At 52.6% G+C, this 18,474-nt stretch overlaps 3 protein-coding genes and 1 pseudogene across 3 annotated transcripts in view; 2 read left to right on the top strand and 2 right to left on the bottom strand.

Moving 5' to 3' along the window:
• Positions 1-18,474, top strand: part of LOC134565370 (zinc finger protein OZF-like) — a 270,401-nt gene that overhangs the window by 239,393 nt on the left and 12,534 nt on the right. The window lies entirely within an intron of this gene.
• The window catches only part of LOC134565410 (zinc finger protein 345-like), a 69,773-nt pseudogene that overhangs the window by 45,680 nt on the left and 5,619 nt on the right, over positions 1-18,474 (bottom strand).
• Positions 1-18,474, bottom strand: part of LOC134565394 (zinc finger protein 239-like) — a 103,520-nt gene that overhangs the window by 79,710 nt on the left and 5,336 nt on the right. The window lies entirely within an intron of this gene.
• Positions 4,161-10,459, top strand: LOC134565385 (uncharacterized). Its single transcript, XM_063424949.1, has 2 exons — positions 4,161-4,316; positions 4,677-10,459. The coding sequence occupies exons 1-2, from the start codon at positions 4,302-4,304 to the stop codon at positions 5,709-5,711; spliced, it is 1,050 nt and encodes a 349-aa protein (XP_063281019.1). The 5' UTR covers positions 4,161-4,301; the 3' UTR covers positions 5,712-10,459.

Genomic DNA, 18,474 nt, shown 5'->3' with positions numbered 1-18,474 from the left:
ACCCGCTTGGTCTGAGTGGAGGAGGGGGGAGATTTGTTTCTGAAAACTCCCAAAGTCGTTTTTCTCCAGAGTTGGGAAGAACAAACGAAACCCAAGTGAGGCGGGCCCCCAGCAGCGCCTCTCTGCCGTCCCGGCTGAAGCCCTCGCTGGCTGCTCCAGGCTGGATGGGCAGACTGGGAGCGCTGGGAAGGGGCCCCGGCTCGGGGCGCAGCCCCCCGGGGCAGCCCCAGGGCCCCCAGGGCAGCTGCAGGGCTCCGCCAGCCGGGATGGAACGGGGGAGAGGGAGCAGCCCTGTCCCATGTCCCTGTCCCCCCCTTGCTGTGACCCCGGCGGTGACAGCGGCGGGCGCGGGGGCCGGACCGGCGGGGGTTGAGGGGCCGCACGCGGACCCGCCTGTTCCTCGAGTGTCACCCGGGCGTGTCCCCCCATCCGGAGTGTCCCCAGCGGCCACGGAGCCTCGAGAGGTGCGACAATCCCCGGCGTGTTGTGGGGGAGGGGGCAGAGGGGACACGGGGTTGACAGGAGGGGATAGGGCGTCCCAAAGGGGACAGGAGGGCGTGGGAGGAAAGGGAGAGGTGACGGAGGGGTAGAGGAGGCCGAGTGTGGCAGAGGGGACAGCGGGGGTGGCAGGGGATGGCAGATGTGCCCTCCAGAGTGGGGACAAAGAGGAGCCGAGGAGGGCACAGGAGCCACCCCAGGAGGCCACAAGTACAACGAGATCCCTGCCACCTCCCCTGTCTCCTTCCCAATCACTGGAGGCGGCGGTGGCCGTGGTGGCCACTCTAGGTGAACTGGCGGCCACTGTGACTGTGCCACACAGGAGTACGTAGCCACTCCTGTATCCAAGGTGCCTGCATGCAGCCCTGAGGAGATTCATTGGGTGCCTCCGGGACACCCTGGACCACTGCAGTTTCACCTCCGTGGGCCACGCCATGGCCACCATCGGGTCCACCCTGAGGGCCACCTGGACCAATGTGACAGCTGTGACCACAGCCTGGTGGGACTCAGTGGCTGTGCTTACAAAGAACTGGTTCTGGCTGGTTTATGAGGCCATTGAGCTCCGCAGTACCTGGGAGTTGTCGACAAGGCCACCGCTGAGGCCACTGCCTGGGCCAGAGACCTGCGGATTGAGACCGCCAGCTGGGGGGCAGCTGGGGACAACCTGGTGGCCATGGTCCAGCAGCTGCCAGTGGCCCTGCCCCTGGCAGTGGCTCCACATGAGGCCTGGGTGGCGGTGGCCTCCAAGGCCATGGAAGAGGCTGTGGTGGCCACCACCCAGGCAGGGGCTACCACCAGGAGGTGACAGCGGGTGGAGGTGACCTGGGAGCTGCTGGGGTGCTTGGTGGCTGCATGTGAGGAAGCCACCGCGCTCCCCTGGGAGCTGCAGTGCCAGCTTGGGTACATGGATTTGGCCCTGGAGGAGACAAAGGAGGCATCCACTGATGTCCCTGAGGCCTTGGTGGCCAAGGTGGCCGAGTTCAAGTGGCTGTGTGAGGCCAGCACCCGCCTGACCACGTGTCACCAACTGGGGACACTTGGGGACATCCAGCACCTCCTCTCAAGTCCCTATGGCAGCTCCGGTGGCCCTGGTGACCCCAGTGACTGCATGGTGCCTGAGCGGTGTCAAAAAGCCATCAGAGATCCCAAGGTTGATGGGGGACAACGATGTCACCACTGTGATGTAATCTGGATGGCGACATCACTCAGGAGACTTGTGGACACTCGAGTGCCACTAGCTCCTCGTGTCACCAATACCTCCTGACAGAGAAATTGGGGGGGACTCCTTGTGCCCCTAAGAGCTTCTCATGTGTTGCTGGGACTGGCCCTGCCCCCATGCAGGGGTCCCAGGGGTCTCTCTCTGTGTCTCATGCACCCATCAGGGACTCCCCCGAGCACCGGAACCCTCCTGCACCAGGATCAGTCCCTGCCTCAAGCATCAGGACCCTCACCCATCATCATCATCATCACCCTCGTGCACCAGCACCCCCGAATTTCACCATCCTCGTGCACAAGGACTCCCCCTCAGGACCCCCCCCTCACGCATCAGGACCCTCGAGTTTCACCTCCCCCCTCCTTGTGCACCGGCACCACCGGACCCTCCCTGACCCCTCCGAGAAATTGCCTCGTGCACCGGGACCCTGCCCCGGCACACCAGGACCACCAGACAACCCCCACCCCCCCATTTGTCAGCGCCGTCATCAGACACCGGGACTCCCCCCGAATCACCGAGCACTGGGACACCCCCCGGGCAATGTCCCGCCCCTCGCACACCAGCACCGGGACTGGACCCTCCTCGTGGCACCAGGGCGCCCTCCGTGCATTGACCCCCCCCTCACCGGGCACCGGGCCCGAGCCCCCCTTTGTGCCCCCCCCATCCTGATAGGTTCGGCCCCTCCCCTTTCAGCCCCCGGGAACACCGCCGGGACTGGGGAGCCCCAAGCAGGACTGGGGGGGCACAGGGGTGTCCCCAGCACCGGGGGAGTCAGTTGTGGCTCGGTCCTATCCCCCCCCGTTATCAGCCGGGACCCCTCCAATTTACCAGAGCCCCCCCACTCACCGGGACCCCCCCATTCACTGCCCCCCCCTTCACCGACCCCCCCAAAGCGTTGGGACCCCCCCCGATCCATGACCCCCCCCAGTGCGCCAGGACCCTCCATTCACCACCCCTCCCCCACCCATGGGACCCCCAACTCATCGTGCCCCCCCTCTCACCAGGACCCCGCCAATCCATGGGACCTCCCCACTCACCACGCCTCCCCCTCAGCACCCCCCAGGTCCCCCCCTTATTGACTGAACCCTCCCGGAACGCCCCCAGTCCCTCACCCCTCTGTCCCACCGAGCCTCAGGCCCGCGTTCGGCCCCGCCGGGCCCGGCTGGTTCCACGCCCCGTGACCGCCGCTGGAAGGGGCGGAGCCTTCAATAAACGCCGATCGGTCTTGTAGCCACGCCCATAGAAGGGCGGGGCCGAGCAGGGCGGCCAATGGAAAGTGGCTGAGAGGGAAGGGGCGGGGATTGGGAGGGGCGTGAGGGGAGGGAGCGAGGCCCCGGGAGCGGCGCCAATTCGGAGAGGAGAGGGCGCGGTCTGGGCAGGGCGGGGAAGGAATGGGGGCGTGGGAAAGGGGCGGGGCCTGAGAGGAAACGAAACCGGGCGATGCCTGGGCGGGCAATGAAGTGGGCGGGGCCTGGGGCGGGGAGAAGGGGCGGGGCCACCAATGGGAACGTGCGGAGACAAAAGGACCCTTTGGGGACATCGGGGGTTTGGGGACCCCAGGGGTCCCAAATGATCCCAAATCCTGCTGGGTCCCAAGAAATTATCCTAAAGGATCTCAAATGCCAGATCCTGGATCCCAAAAAACCCCAGATCCCAAATGCTGCTGGACACTCCAAATCCAATCCTCAGAGATCTCCAATCCCGGATCCCCAAACAATCCCAAATCCCACACCTCAAATGCTGCTGGATCCCTCAAAACAATCCCAAAAAGACAATTCCAAATCAGGGTCCTGGCAGGCGAAATCAGAGCCCTTGGGGGCCGGTGAAAGGGCCCTGAGGGGGTCAGTGGGGTCCTAGCAGCGGAAATGGAGCCCTGGCGGATCAATGCGGGCCCCAAAAGGGTCCCCGAGGTCCTGGCAGGGCCAATCCTGCCCCTTGGGGGTAAATCAGCGCGGCTGTGCTGGGGCGGCTGGAGGAGCTGACGCTGACGCTGGGGACCTTGGTGGACGCTGTCACCCGGGACAGGGAGGTGACGCCGTGGGGGCCAAAGGGACAGGGGTTCCCCAGCATCTCCCAGGCGCTCGGGGACATCGCGGTGGCCTTGAGGACATCGGGGGAGGGGCACGAGGAGGTGGCGAGGAGGCTGGAGGTGGCCAAGGGGGCGCTGGCGGGGCAGGGGTAGGGACAGGGTGGGGACACGGGGGTGGCACTGTCACCGCCAGGGCACGGGGACACCCCGGGGGACTTTGGGGACTGTTGGTTCACTCAGGGCCACCCCGACGTCCCCTGTCGCGTTTTGGGTCACCTCGATGTCCGCGATGTCCCTGCAGTGTCCCCAAAAGGACTCCAGTGTGTCCCCAGTGTCTCCGATAGGACCTCGGGGGGGCACCTGGGCCTTGTTGGGGACACTCAGGGAGACATTGGGGACACTTAGGGGAACATTGGGGACCTCTCGGTGGCCCGGGGGCGGAGCCGGGTGGTGACGTCACCTCTTCCGGTTTCATGCCAGCCACGACACATTTCCGAGTGTTCGTATGTGTCACCGGGTCCTGCTCGCCCCCGGAGTGTCCCCGGAGTGTCCCCAGCAGCCATGGAGCCTCATGAGGTGCGACAATCCCGGCGCGGGGTAGGGGAGGGAACAGGGGGGACACGGGGGATGCCAGGAGGGGACAGGGGTCGCAAAGGGGACAGGAGGGTGTGGGAGGAAGGGGGGAGGTGACAGAGGGGTGGAGGGGACCGAGGGTGGCGTGCGGGAGGGGGACAGCGGGAGGTGACACAGGGAGGCAGAGGATGCAGTGGGGGGTGTCAGGGAGTCGCAGAGAGGACGAGGAGGTGACAAAGGGACAGAGGGGACAGCTGTGCCCACAAGGGTGGGGACAGAGGGGACCCTTGGAGGGTACAGGAGCTACCTCAGGAGGCCAGAAGTGCCACGAGGTCCCTGCCACCTCCCCTGTCCCCTCCCCAGGTGCTGAAAGCGCAGGTGGACGTGGTGGCCACCCTGGGTGAGCTGGTGGCCACAGTGACCGCACCACGCAGGAGCGTGTGGCCACTCCTGTACCAAAGTTCCCTGCACACAGACCTGACGAGATTCACCGGGAACCTCCATTGCACCCTGGACCGCCACAGTGTCGTCTCCCTACACCAGCGTGGTGTCACCTCCCTGCGCCACAGGCATGACACCCCCCGGGGCCAGCGCGGTGTTACCAACCAGAACTGGCTCCTGGCCACCCTAACAGCCACCCCAAGGGCTACCTGGGCCAATGTGAGAGCCGCAGCCAGAGCCTGGCGGGAGTGGGTGGACGGGCTCGAGCACAGCTGGTTCTGGCTGGTTGAGGAGGCTGCCGATCTCCTGGATGACTGGGAGGACGTGGCCAAGGCCACTCCCGAGGCCACCACCGAGGATACGGATGATGCCGCTGCCACTGCCCAGGCTGGGGACTTGCAAGGCAAGACTGCTAGCCAGGAGATAGCTGGGGACAGCCTGGTGCACGCAATCTGGCTGCCGCCAGTGGCCCTGGCAGAGAAAAAGGCAGCTTTGTTGGTGGCCGGACATGAGGCCCGGGTGGCAGCGGCCACCAAGGCCATGGAAGAGGCCATGGAAGAGGCCATGGTGGCCGCCAGCCAGGTGGTGGCAGCCACCAGGAGGGTACAGCAGGCAAAGGTGGCCCGGGGGCTGCTGGGGCGCTTGGTGGTCATGTGTGACAGAGCCTCCCTGCTCCCCTTGGAGCTGCATGATCGGCTCAAGGACATCGAGGCTGCCCTGGCGGGGACAGAGGAGGCATATACCGATGTCCCCGAGGCCTTGGTGGCCGCGGTGGCTGAGGTTGAGCTGCTGTGTGAGGCCAGCGCCCACCTGACTACGCGTCACCTGCTGGGGACACTTGGGGACATCCAGAAGCTCCTCTCTAGTCCCTGTGGTGGCTCCAGTGGCCCCCGTGCAGTGTCTGAGCAGTGCCAAAAAGCCATCGAGGACATCCCGAGGCTGCTGGGGGGACAGTGATGTCAACCCTGTGACATCATTGGGGCGGTGACATTGTCAGGAACATCAGTGGTGTCACTTGTCTCTTGCCCCTCACCATGCAGTGTTTGAGACACTTCTGGGGAATTTTCCAAGAATTTTGATTGAACCTGACCCAAATCCTGATGGGAATTCCTGGGCTGACGTCACTGGGGAGACTCAGGGACACTTGGGGACACGCAGGGATGCAGGGGCAGGGGGTGAATGAGCCCCCTCAGTGCCTTGTAGGAGAGGTGGCAGACCCAGGCTATAAATGACAATGGAAATGACAATATAAATAACAATACAATATTGTTATTTATATTGTCAATTACAATATTTTGCATGCACGTATCAGCTTTTGCACGTTGTTATTGATCACAATGGTTTTGATATGGTACAATTAATAATTTCAGCTGCTTTTTGGTATAACATAATCTATGAGATTATGTGTACACCGTGTAGTCTACATAAATGGTAGCGTAATATATCAATATTATACTGTAGGCCTTAGGGAAATATTAAAATAGAGACTGTGCAATGCTAAAATGCTTTATAGTATAAATATTATAACTAACTTTTATATTATAACCAACTCAGAGAATGGAGTAAGACAATTCTGTTTTTTCTCACATCTGTGGGTTGGTGATAACAGTGACAGAAACCAGAGTGCCAGAGAAGAATTTATTAATTTACCAGGGAGAGTGGAACAACAGGGTGAGACCAGGGGAAGAAATAAAACATATATATATATATATATATATATATATATATGATGTCCAAACTCATGAATACATGTGTGCCTCAGCAATGGAGCAGTGCACAGAGAACATTGTTTTAAAACACCCCAACGCTGGATATTGTCCCTTTTTTATCCGTGATTAAACTTGTAACAATTTCAAAGAGTGAACCTTGTTTTTCACACCCGGGTCTGATTTGGGGGGGCCGGGGGGGTCCCGGGCAGCCCCCGCCACCCCCGATCACGGCCCCACTGCTGAGCACTGACCTTGACCCAGGGGTCACCGGGACTCCCCAAAATCTGCACCCACACCCCCTTCAGTGGAGCTGGTGCCTGGAGAGGCTCCTGGAGCAGAGGTTGGACAGAGTGAAATGGACAAAAGAGGGATTGATTGAAAGGGTTCAAAGGGTTCACCTAGGGCAGCACAGGATGGATCCAGGATGGATCCCAATCAGGAGATTCCCCCTTTTATAAGTTTTGGTCCATTTATGTATTGGGGTTAATTGCCCATTTACACTTCAGGTGATGAAGTCCCACCCTCCCAGATCCCTCTCCTCAATCCGCTGCTGTTTGCACTTCTTGGGCCCGAAGCTGCAGCGGTGCCTTGGTTCTGGGGCTGGAGAAGGAATTGTTTTGTCTGACTGAGCTGTGAGCAGAACTTGCTCACACTTTGTATGAAATTCAGAGTCACACACCAGTGCAGTGCAGAATATGGAAAATATAAAAGCTCAAACTGAAGGCATCATTTCCCTCCTTTACAGGCTTGACATGGCTTTTTCCTTGCTGAGTCTCTATTCTGAATATCTACTAGTAATAAGTATTTAATAAGAGAAAAGTAACCAATAATAGGTATTTAATAACATATAAGTACCTAACAACAGTAAATAACTGACAACAATAAATATCTAACAACTGTAAATAACTAATAATTGTAATCAACTAACAACAGTAAATATTCAACAACCAATAAATATCTAATAGTGAACAAATACCTAACAATAAATAAATATCTAATAACAGTAAGCATCTAATAATAGACAATATCTAACAATAGCAAATAAATATTGTTACTAAGGTTAATAATAATATACAATAATAATAATATTAAGAACAAACATCTAACAGCAGTAATGTTTTGCACAGTTGGCTGTCATGCAAAGAAGAATAATGATTATCATCAGCAGTTCTTTAGGCACAGAACAGGAATCATTTTAAGGGTGTTTTCATCTGCATCAGTGCAGCTGTGTCCAGCCCTACCGGTCTGGGTACCACGATGTGATTCTGGAGCTTCTGCAAGGTGGAGCCTAAAGCCATCAGATATCTCTGCAAATCAAGCTTCCCCTTCGTTGGGTGATTGAAGAGAGGGGATCTCCATGGTTTGCATCGTGATGCCCGTTTTATTGAATACACTGCTGGTTTATAGACCTTTCAAGCACAAGCCAAAAATAACTACTCGCTTAAGCAATAACAACCATAACAACATAATAATCTGTTTCAAATTAAAATTGCTTAACTGTGGCCCAGCAGAGACTTGCACAGGCCTCTACATTTTTGCATACCAAGCACACCCTGATCTCTTCCTCCTTCAGAGTCCTGCCTCAACTTGTCAGAGCTTGTGGCCCTCTAGCTCATCTGTAATGAGTTCAGCAGTACTTTGAGTCCTGCTTCTTAGCTGTTTTCCTGTGGGAACCCTAAAAAACCCCTCAGGGAAACTTCCAGGCTTTGCCCTGGGAGAATGTACCACAGACTTTCTCTGCCTAGGTTGAGAGAGGATTTCCCCCATGGTGCCCTGCAGAACTGCTGCCATTCTGTCCTGGATTGCTTCCCCCACTGTCCACTTGGCCCTGCCCTCCCCAGTTGTTTGTCCCTCATCCCCCCATGGGTTTGCTGCCCCTTGCCCTGTGTACCACCCCTGTGCCCCCATTGGTTCCTGACCCCATACTTAAGCCAGGACAAATGACATGGTCTTTTGTCTTCTCTCCCTGATCCCTTCGGCATGCTGAAATAAACCTTGCTGGGAAATATCATAGAGGAGGCGCTTCCTGTCTTTCCTCTGCTGAGGCCTGTGTGTGTGCATGGACTGGAATTGGCTGTTCCTGGGGCCTGCTGGGAGCGGCTGCTGAAGGAGATGCTTTGGGAAGGGAGCAGCGTTTCTCCATCCTGCCACAATGCTACAAACATCCTCCTGACCGTGGGGCCTATCGTGGGCTCCTCAAAAGTGTCTCCACGTGGCCGCTGCCACTGGATTTGAAGTCACTGCCAGGTATTCCATTTCCCCGAGGGGAAACCCTGATTTTCTGGGGAAATTCCTGAGTGCCATGACCTCTGGATTGTCAAAGATGTTGAGGACTGGTTGCCAGCGGAACCACCATGAGAGGTTTGTTTTTGACCCACCAGACAGGTGAGTGTGTTGTGGTGAAGGTCACCTTTTTTTCTTTTTTTTCCCCTGTTCTAACCTCGTGGGAGGGGGAAAGTTGCAAGATAGGAGCAAAACTCTCATTCGAGCAGCAGGAAGTCCTTTCCCAAATTTCTAGAGTCCTTGTTAGTCATAATGCTAAGTTTTCCAAAAAGGATTTAAAAGTTTCTGTTTGCTGGATTTTTAAGCATTTCACAGATATTATGCAAGATTCACTCTTATCAGTTGAGTTTTGGGAGAAAGTAGGGAGAAAGCTCTTTGTTTTAAATAGTAAAGGGAAATTGTGAGTTGCAAAATTTTACCCGATTTTTGATTTATCAAGTGATTGTGAGTTTGGGAGACAGTTCAGTGAATGCTAGAAGTTCAGTACTATTACAAATGTTGCAAAAAACAAGGCCGTAGATCCAAAGGTGGTAAAAAAGAAAAGGCCAATCGTTTATTGAAACCAGATGGCTACAGGAACAAGAGGCTGAACTGGTCCCAGCCCCTCACGGCGAGCAAGAGCAAACAAGTACGTAATAATACAGGCAAGCCCCCAGAACAGGCTGTCCATGGGAGCGAAGCACCCCTGAGGGCGGTCAGTCTCCTCTTATAGGCTCAGACCCCTCAGCGATTGGTGCATTTTGGATCCTCTGTATGATTGGTGCCTTTCCTCAGCTCTCTTAGGTCTTTAACAGGGTGCACTCCACACCAATCATTCTTTCCTGCCATGAGTTGATTGGTTGATTATATTCACCAAGGAAGGCTCTGGATGGTAATCTCCGGGTTGTCTGGAGAACAAAAGATTCCTTCTCCTTCTCTCCCCCAGTATGCCCCTCAACAAGCTGTTATAAATGCCAATACGATATTCCAAATAAATAATTTTGATTTATTAATCAAAAGATCGAATTACAGAATTTCGGTAAACCCACCAACAGCGGAGATACTTGACAGTCTTTTTCCCGGGAAAATGCCAAGGGTGAACCGTGAGACACAGAACCTGGCACTCTGCTGCCTCCCCTTCGGTTCACAAATATGCCCGGTTCCGGGCTTAGTTTTTGTACACTTTATTCTGCCCTCAGCAATATTTCCCCATATTTCCTTTGTTTCCTGGCTAGCTATTCAAATCCAAGGGTGTCTCTGGCTAGGCTGGACAGAGTTCTTTCTCTCAGTTCATATGTTAATGTCCAATTTCTATAGATCCTTATGGCTGATGAATGGTCGAGATATGGAGGATGATGCTTGATGCTCTGTGAGGGTGTCAGCAGAGGTGTGGATGGCTTGGCCGCCTTATCTTGATGGGTCTCCTCCCAGTGAAGGAGGAGACTGCCGGTTTTCCCCATAAACCTTTTGTCTATTTCTGAATGTGAGTTTCTGGGGTGGTGCCTGCCTTTTCATGATTTGGTTTAACAAAATGTTACAGGGTGTCCTGAAACTTATATTTTCATACAACACACACACATATATACAGTTTTATAGTTTTCAATAAATTTCATTAACTATAAGAACATGAATTAACATACTACATTTTTCACAAAGCCTATCACTATTGTAACAATATTGGGACTGCAACCGCACAAAGTTTCTACAGCCATTTAAAAATTATACAAAGCAACACTAACCAACAAACACCTTAACAGCATTACAACAGCAATTGCTCGTAATCACACAGAACCGCAAGAACCACTTGAAAACATTGCGAATTGAAGCGAAACTTATAAGATACATATTTATGTTATAAATGACTAAGGATAATTCGTGTTTAATAACTTATTTGTGCAGTATATGTGTATAAAATAAATATAACATGCAAGCCGGGGTTTGCCACTGGAAATCGGACAAGCCCAGGCTTGTAAAGATTGTTTTCAGGGAACAAAATATTGGCTGGGTGGAGTTAATAGTGGAGAGCTACAGCCATTAACCAGAAGAAAAGATGACGGGGCAACTCTTTCTGGGCAAGAAGGACTATAAATCGCTCGGTCCTTAAGCATGGAAGGAGATACTCCTCTATTCATCAACTCAAACCCCAACATTAGCATTCATCTTCCCCCGAAAACATCTATTCAGCGAAGGAAGGAACTGAATGAAAAACTGAAATGATTCTTCATCTTTCTTTGGCGAGTCAGTTTAACGGGCAATTTCGCTCAATAGAACAAAGAACTGGGGGACCCTGAGCTAAATAAAGTCTATTTAAGGGGATCCCGAAACTGGTGGAATTTGTGAACAGGGGGAGGTCTCTGTGCGACAGAGGCTGTGACTGTGGTTCACCCAGTGTCGATCCTGGGTTATCGGCACTGCACTTTCGATTGCTGGTTTGCCTAAACTTTTGATCTTTAATTTCTTTAATCAATAAAAAATACTTTATTAACCTGGAAATTGACTGGATGTTTATAACAATTATATACTTGTACAACTAGCAAAAAGTTTTAACTTCTGTATCCATAACAGTACCCCAGGTCTGGCATTCCTCCCCCCCGTGTTCCTGTCCCCCCGTCCCCTCAGGAGACGTTTGGAGGTAGAAACCACCAAATGGTGCAGAATTGCTAGCTGCTTTCTGCTATCTACCAGCACCTTCTGTCCCCTTCTCAGGTCAGCCCAGATCAAGCTGGCTTGAGTTGCAAACTTTCCTTTCTCCCCTCCTTATTCCCTCATTCAATTCCATGGCACATGATCGCCCCAACCATGTGGCCGGACCTGACATTTTGAATGAGCCAGCACAAAATCTCCCCACTGTTATCACACAAACCAGTGTCTGGAATCCTCCCTTGCCCTCCTCCATCTAGGGGATGGAGGCAAGAGCCGCTTCTGTGTTCCCTGTTCTCCCTGTGGCGCCGAGCTACCCCGCCTCTTCTCGCGGGGCCGGTGCCCCTTGCAGCACCCGCCACCCCCGCCAAGTCGGTCCCCCCTTCCATGGAATTGTCTTCCTCCGTGCTGGCACCATCCCCCTCCCCTTCCTCTGCCCTAGATCCCATGATCGCCCCCCTTCCTCGTTTATTTGCTAATGAGGCTGTCCTTGCCTCACAATGCAAACCCGACAAACCCGCTGAACCAGTTTGGTTGTATCCAATTCCTCCCCTCTCCTCCCCCCTCCCCTCTAGGGCACGGAGTGTGGGCCCTTTCCAGCCCCTCTCTGCTTCTGCCTGCCGGTTTTGCCCTGCCTCCTTCTGGCCCCGGGCCCCCCTCCGCTCTGCCCCCCCCACCCCCAACCTCCCAGAGCCCTGCCCCACCCTGCCCCTGCCTGGCTCGGCTCCCGTGCCGGGCGCTGTGGCCGCGCTGCCTGCTCCAAATGTTGGAGGTCCCCTCTCCACGGCCGCCACCGCCGGGCTGGGTCCCGCAGCTCCGCCGGCTGCAGGCTCCGCGCCGGCCGCTGCACCCTCCCGCCTGGTGCCGGGCCACCTCGCGGTCTCCCTGCCGGTGCAAGCAGTGCCGGATCCCTGCTGTTATAAAAGCCAATCCACAAGTTGCCAATTGGTAAAATATAAATGAGTTTATTACAAAATACAATTAGCCGAATTTACAGAACTTATGGAAACTCAACAGAGTACGATGGCGATTCCCGGGATCGCCAAAGGGCAGACAGGACTAGCAGCCTCTGTCACACTGCAGCTCCCCAAAACGTCTGCAAAGTCTCCCTCCCAACCAAGGGGTTTTATTTAGTTTATTTGGCCTCTGGCAAAATAGTTCCCCACAGTTCATTGTCCTTTGTGGTTATTTCATTCAGTCACTTCTTCTGCTGCCTTGATGAATGAGTCTCCACCTTGGACTAATGTTCGTTAATGTTCATAGTCCTGTACTTGAGTAGATTTCCTTCTCTTAACGACAGTCGTTAACTTCTTCCTAGGTGTTGAATGAAGAGGTGTTCCCTTATCAATTTTTACTCGTTTTTTATCAGCTCTTATTGATGATCAGTTCTCACCCAGCTCTGCTGTCTTGGGGTGGCAGATACTAATCTTGATTGAGCCACCTTCAGTTCCTGGAACACCTTAGTGTTTCACAGTGAAGGCACATTCCTGAGATTTTTCCCAGTTCAGTGTGACAAAGAGGCTTGAGCAGCTTTTGGGGTGCAGAAGTGCACTTGTGAAAATATGGGGAACAAACCAAGGACGTTTATCTCATACATACATAGGATTAGTGTTAAAAACATGAATTAAGAAACCCCAGCACTGATACATACATGACATTATGTCCAATGACACAAATAGACAATTCTCATCAAAATGCATATATGAAATCATATTCAAAACACGAATTAACAAATCTCATTCGTAACACCTGCGCAGCCCCGGCAGCACCGGGTCCTCCCGCGCCTGCACCGGCTTCCCCTGCGGGGCCAGCGGGGGTCCCTGTGCTGGCACCGGGTCTCCCGGTCGCGGCACCGACCTTCCCCACAGCTGCAATGATTCCTGTGCTCAGCTACTTGCCCGCACCGGCTGCTCCTGCAGCGGTGACTCCCTTCCCGGGGGCTTTCTCCCCAGCCCCCCATGCAGCTCCCCCAGTGCCGCACGCCGCAGTTCACCCCCTGCCAAGTCCCCTTCCCACCCCGCCTGGTGCCGCGGTTCCCCGCCTGCCCAGTCCCGCAAATACCCTGCTGGGTCTACCCCCCCACCCCCCGGCTCCCACGGCTCCTCCGCCGGGTCCCGCCCCACGCCCTACACCCCACCCTATCACCAGGAATGCCTGCCCTTGCGCAATTTCCACCTTTCCCTACCGTCCCAGCTCCCACGCGGGAACTAGGAGTAACTCTGATCAAAACGTATCCATTTTAGATACCAGTGATCCCAAATCCAGACAAATAATTGATCTTCTCCACTAATAGCTTTTGAGAGAGTGTATGCTTCCATATCTACAGGATCTGGCTCAAAGTGGATTCCAAACATAAACAGCAAGCTGTACACGAAACACCCAAATGCAGCACCCAAAGACATCTCTCCTGAGCCTCAGAGACAGCAAAAAAACACAAGCTCAGATGGCATGGAAGAGAAGAAGGAAAAGGAGAGTAAATGCAGATGTTCATCACAAAAGAAGATGACCTTCCAATACTTCAGAAGATTATGAGACTGTTGAATTTCATTCGCTGGTTGTTTTGCACCGTTACCTCTCTTTAGTTGTTGCACTCTTATTCCCTCTTGTTTTCCCACACTCTTTTTTCTCAGTATAAACTGAGGGAAACTGATGGGAAAATATGAGGGGCTGTTAAGGTTATATAAGTCTAAAAACTCATTTTTTCAAACTCACTTTAGACATAAAGCAAAACTTCCACTTCCCAACAACACCTGTTAGTAATATAAGAAAAGCACAACTGTGTATAGTAATACAATCTCTTCATTTATGCAGTTTAAGGACTGCTTGCTGTTTCTAGATTTTGGTCAAGTATCTGTGTATCAGACTATATATAACAACTATAATGCCTAAACAGAATGTTCTATATGTGTACGTTTCATGTAAAGATACATAACAATGCTCAGTAGCTCAAACATATGCAAGTCATCTGATAAAATAAAAAAATGAATAGTTTCTCTTATAGCTATTTTTTGTGGTTTTAAGGATGCTTTCAGTTTTCAAAATTCTATTTCCTAACAGCAAGACTGTGTCTCCTTTTATAAGGATAGTTGTAAGATCCAAGTAATTTTGTCTTCTTAAGAACAAGTCTTTTAAGTCATTGACAAGCAGAGATGTAAAAGCCTCTGACAGCCTTACTAGAAGGATGTGCAGCACTCGAGTAACTAAATACAGCTTTGTCTCTCTATTGTACTTTTGGAGTAACAAATCTGTGAAATTGAAATTAGTGAATACTCAGTCTTTACTAAATCTTGCAGCCTATCACAATTTAATTTTTTCTCCTAGATTTATTTTGTTTACAGGTTATTTTCCAAAAGATGACCTCTGAGGGACCCCTCCTCACCCCATGCAGCCTCCTCGAAATCTTGCTCCCCACCAGCAAAGAAATATTTCCACAGCCAAAACACCATGTAACTTGGGGGAGCCTGTTATGCTAGCACCTGACATTACCATAATTCGTGACCAAAAAATTAGGCACAGGACCTCGAGTGTTAACGAACCAGGTGGCTCTTGCTAAATGCTGCTCCCAGTTCTTGAAAGACCCCCCACCCAGTGCTTTCAAAGTGGTTTTTAACAATCCATTGTACCTCTCCACTTTACCTGCAGCTGGTGCATGGTAGGGGATGTGGTACACCCACTCGATGCCATGTTCCCTAGCCCAGGTGTTAATAAGATTATTTTTAAAATGAGTCCCATTGTCTGACTCAATCCTCTCAGGAGTACTATGCCTCCAAAGGACCTGCTTTTCAAGGCCCAGGATGGTGTTGCGGGCTGTAGCATGAGACACGGGGTAGGTTTCCAACCATCCCGTAGTGGCTTCTACCATGGTTAGCACATGGCGCTTGCCTTGGCGGGTTTGAGGCAGCGTGATGTAATCAATCTGCCAAGCCTCCCCATACTTGTACTTGGACCACCGCCCCCCATACCAGAGGGGCTTCACCCGCTTAGCCTGTTTAATGGCAGCACATGTCTCACAGTCATGAATAACCTGAGAAATGCTGTCCATGGTTAGATCCACCACTCGGTCTCGTGCCCACTTATGGGTGGCATCTCTACCCTGGTGGCCTGAGGCATTATGGGCCCATTGTGCTAGGAACAGCTCTCCTTTGTGCTACCAGTCGAGATCTATCTTCAACTCCCCTATCTTTGCAGCCTGATCTACCTGCTGATTGTTCTGCTGCTCCTCATTAGCTCTGCTTCTGGGGACATGGGCATCTACATGGCGAACCTTCACAGGTAGTTTCTCTAACCGGGTAGCAATGTCTTTCCATTCTTCAGCAGCCCAAATTGGTTTTCCTCTGCGCTGCCAGTTCGCCTCCTTCCATCTCTTCAGCCATCCCCAGAGAGCATTGGCTACCATCCAGGAATCAGTATAAAGTTTTGGCTACTTCTCTGCTTCAGCAACGTCCAGGGCCAATTGAACAGCTTTGAGTTCCATGAGTTGACTCGATCCACCTTCTCCTTCAGTGGCTTGTGCAACCTGTCGTGTGGGGCTCCATACGGCTGCTTTCCACTTCTGGTTTATCCCCATGAGGCGACAGGAACCGTCAGTGAAAAGAGCGTAGCGTGTGTCTTCTGCTGGCAGTTGGTTATATGGTGGAGCTTCTTCGGCACGGGTCACTTGCTCTTCTCCCTCTTCACCAATGAGACTGAACCTTTCACCCTCAGGCCAATTTGTAATTACCTCCAAAATCCCAGGACAATTTAGTTTCCCAATTTGGGTGCTCTGTGTAATGAGGGCAATCCCACTTACTCCATGTAGCACTGGTGGCATGGTCGGTGGAGGGAACCTTTCCTCTGAACATCCACCCCAGCACGGGTAGTTGGGGTGCCAGGAAGAGTTGTACTTCTGTACCAATCACCTCTGAAGCAGCTTGGACTCCTTCATAAGCGGCCAAGATTTTCTTCTCTGTTGGGATGTAGTTACTTTCAGAGCCTCTGTACCTCTGACTCCAGAATCTCAGTGGTCAGCCTCGGGTCTCCCCAGGCACCTTCTGCCAAAGGCTCCAGGACAGGCCATGGTTCCCAGCTGCAGAGTAGAGCACGTTCTTCACCTCTGGTCCTGTCCTGACTGGGCCAAGGGCTACTGCATGGGCAATTTCCTGCTTGATCTGGACAAAAGCTTCTTGCTGCTCAGGGCCCCAATGGAAATCGTTCTTTTTACAGGTAACCAAGTAAAGAGGGCTCACAATCTGGCTGTACTCAGGAATATGCATCCTCCAGAAACCTATAGCACCTAAGAAAGCTTGTGTTTCCTTCTTGTTGGTTGGTGGGGACATAGCTGTGATTTTGTTGATGACATCAGTAGGAATCTGGCGCCGTCCATCTTGCCACTTCACTCCCAGGAACTGGATCTCCCGAGCAGGTCCCTTAACTTTACTTTTCTTAATGGCAAAGCCAGCTTCCAGGAGAATTTGAATTATTTTCTCTCCTTTCTCAAACACTTCTGCTGCTGTGTTTCCCCACACAATGATATCATCAATGTATTGTAAATGTTCTGGAGCCTCACCCTTTTCTAGCGTAGTCTGGATCAGTCCATGGCAGATGGTGGGGCTGTGCTTCCACCCCTGGGGCAATCGGTTCCAGGTGTACTGCACGCCCCTCCAGGTGAAGGCAAACTGAGGCCTGCATTCTGCAGCCAGAGGAATGGAGAAAAACACGTTGGCAATGTCAATTGTGGTGTACCACTTTGCTGCCTTGGACTCCAGCTCGTACTGGAGTTCCAGCATGTCTGGCACAGCAGCGCTCAGTGGTGGAGTCACTTCATTCAAGCCACAATAATCCAGTCAGTCTCCATTCTCTGTCAGATGTGCACAGGCCAAATGGGGCTATTGCAGGGTGAGTGGGTTCTGCTGACCACCCCTTGGCTCTCCAGCTCTCGGATCATCTTGTGGATGAGGATCACAGCATCTCGATTTGTCCGATATTGCCAGCGATGCACTGTCAAGGTGGCAACAGGTACTCGTTGCTCTTCTACCTTCAGGAGTCCTACTGCAGATGGGTTCTCTGACAGTCCAGGCAAGGTGTTCAATTTCTTAAGGCCCTCTGCCTCCACAGCAGCTATTCCAAAAGCCCACCTGAGTCCCTTAGGGTCTTTGTAGTAGCCATTCCTGAGAAAGTCAATGCCCAGAATACACGGAGCCTCTGGGCCAGTCACAATCAGATGTTTCTGCCACTCCTTCCCAGTCAGGCTCACCTCGGCTTCCAACAGAGTCAATTCTTGTGAACCCCCCCATCACCCAAGCAATGGAAATAGGTTCTGTCCCCACATGTCCCAATAGCATTAGGGTACACTGCAAACCAGTATCAACCAAAGCTTCATATTTCTGTGGCTCTGATGTGCCAGGCCATAGAACCCACACTGTAGCTGGGAGCAGATAAAGATCGGGGACTAGAGAAACGAGGGTCCAGCCAACATGGTTATATCACACTTTCTCCCCTTTATTCCTTGAGATGGCAGGTTAAATACAGACAGAATAGTTTACAAGAACAGGTGCATTCTGATTGGCAGTGAGAGTAAAGAAATATGTAAGCTATTACAGTTTAAGGCAGCCACCGTGTTTTCTCAGTAACTGTTCTATGCTATTAGCACCTATACCTTAACACAATTCCCAGTGCAAAACAAGCTTATCTATTTCTACGTAGGGCAAACGTCCGAGGCCTAGCATGCCCAGGTCTAAGGCCTAGTCTGAGGCCCAGTTTGGGATAGCTCTACAAGTCATCTTGCTCCTGCTACACCACACAGTCCAAAAGACTCGGTTTTCCCGTGCCTCTTCCTGGCTAGAGGCAGGGCCCCTCTAGCACTGGTTACTGCTCTCTTCCTGTGCATACATAGTAGAGGTTCCTTCAAGGGGATCTGACAGAGCATCCTCATTTCTGTAATACCTGACAGCCTGGTCACGGGAGGCTGAGGCTACCTTCATTCTAGTGGAACCCCCTCGGTTAGTGTTTCTCTCCTTGAGCTCACGCACCCGTGCTGCTAGGACAGAAATGGGTTTCCCATCCTACTTTCCCATGTCTTTCCATGGTCACGCAGGAAGGACCACAGGTCAGCTCATGGGGTGTACCCTCTC

The sequence above is a fragment of the Prinia subflava genome, unplaced genomic scaffold (assembly GCF_021018805.1).
Source record: "Prinia subflava isolate CZ2003 ecotype Zambia unplaced genomic scaffold, Cam_Psub_1.2 scaffold_47_NEW, whole genome shotgun sequence".
In the NCBI taxonomy this organism is placed as follows: Eukaryota; Metazoa; Chordata; class Aves; order Passeriformes; family Cisticolidae; genus Prinia; species Prinia subflava.
The sequence above is the reverse complement of the archived record's forward strand: the minus strand, read 5'-3'. Positions and strand labels throughout refer to the sequence as shown.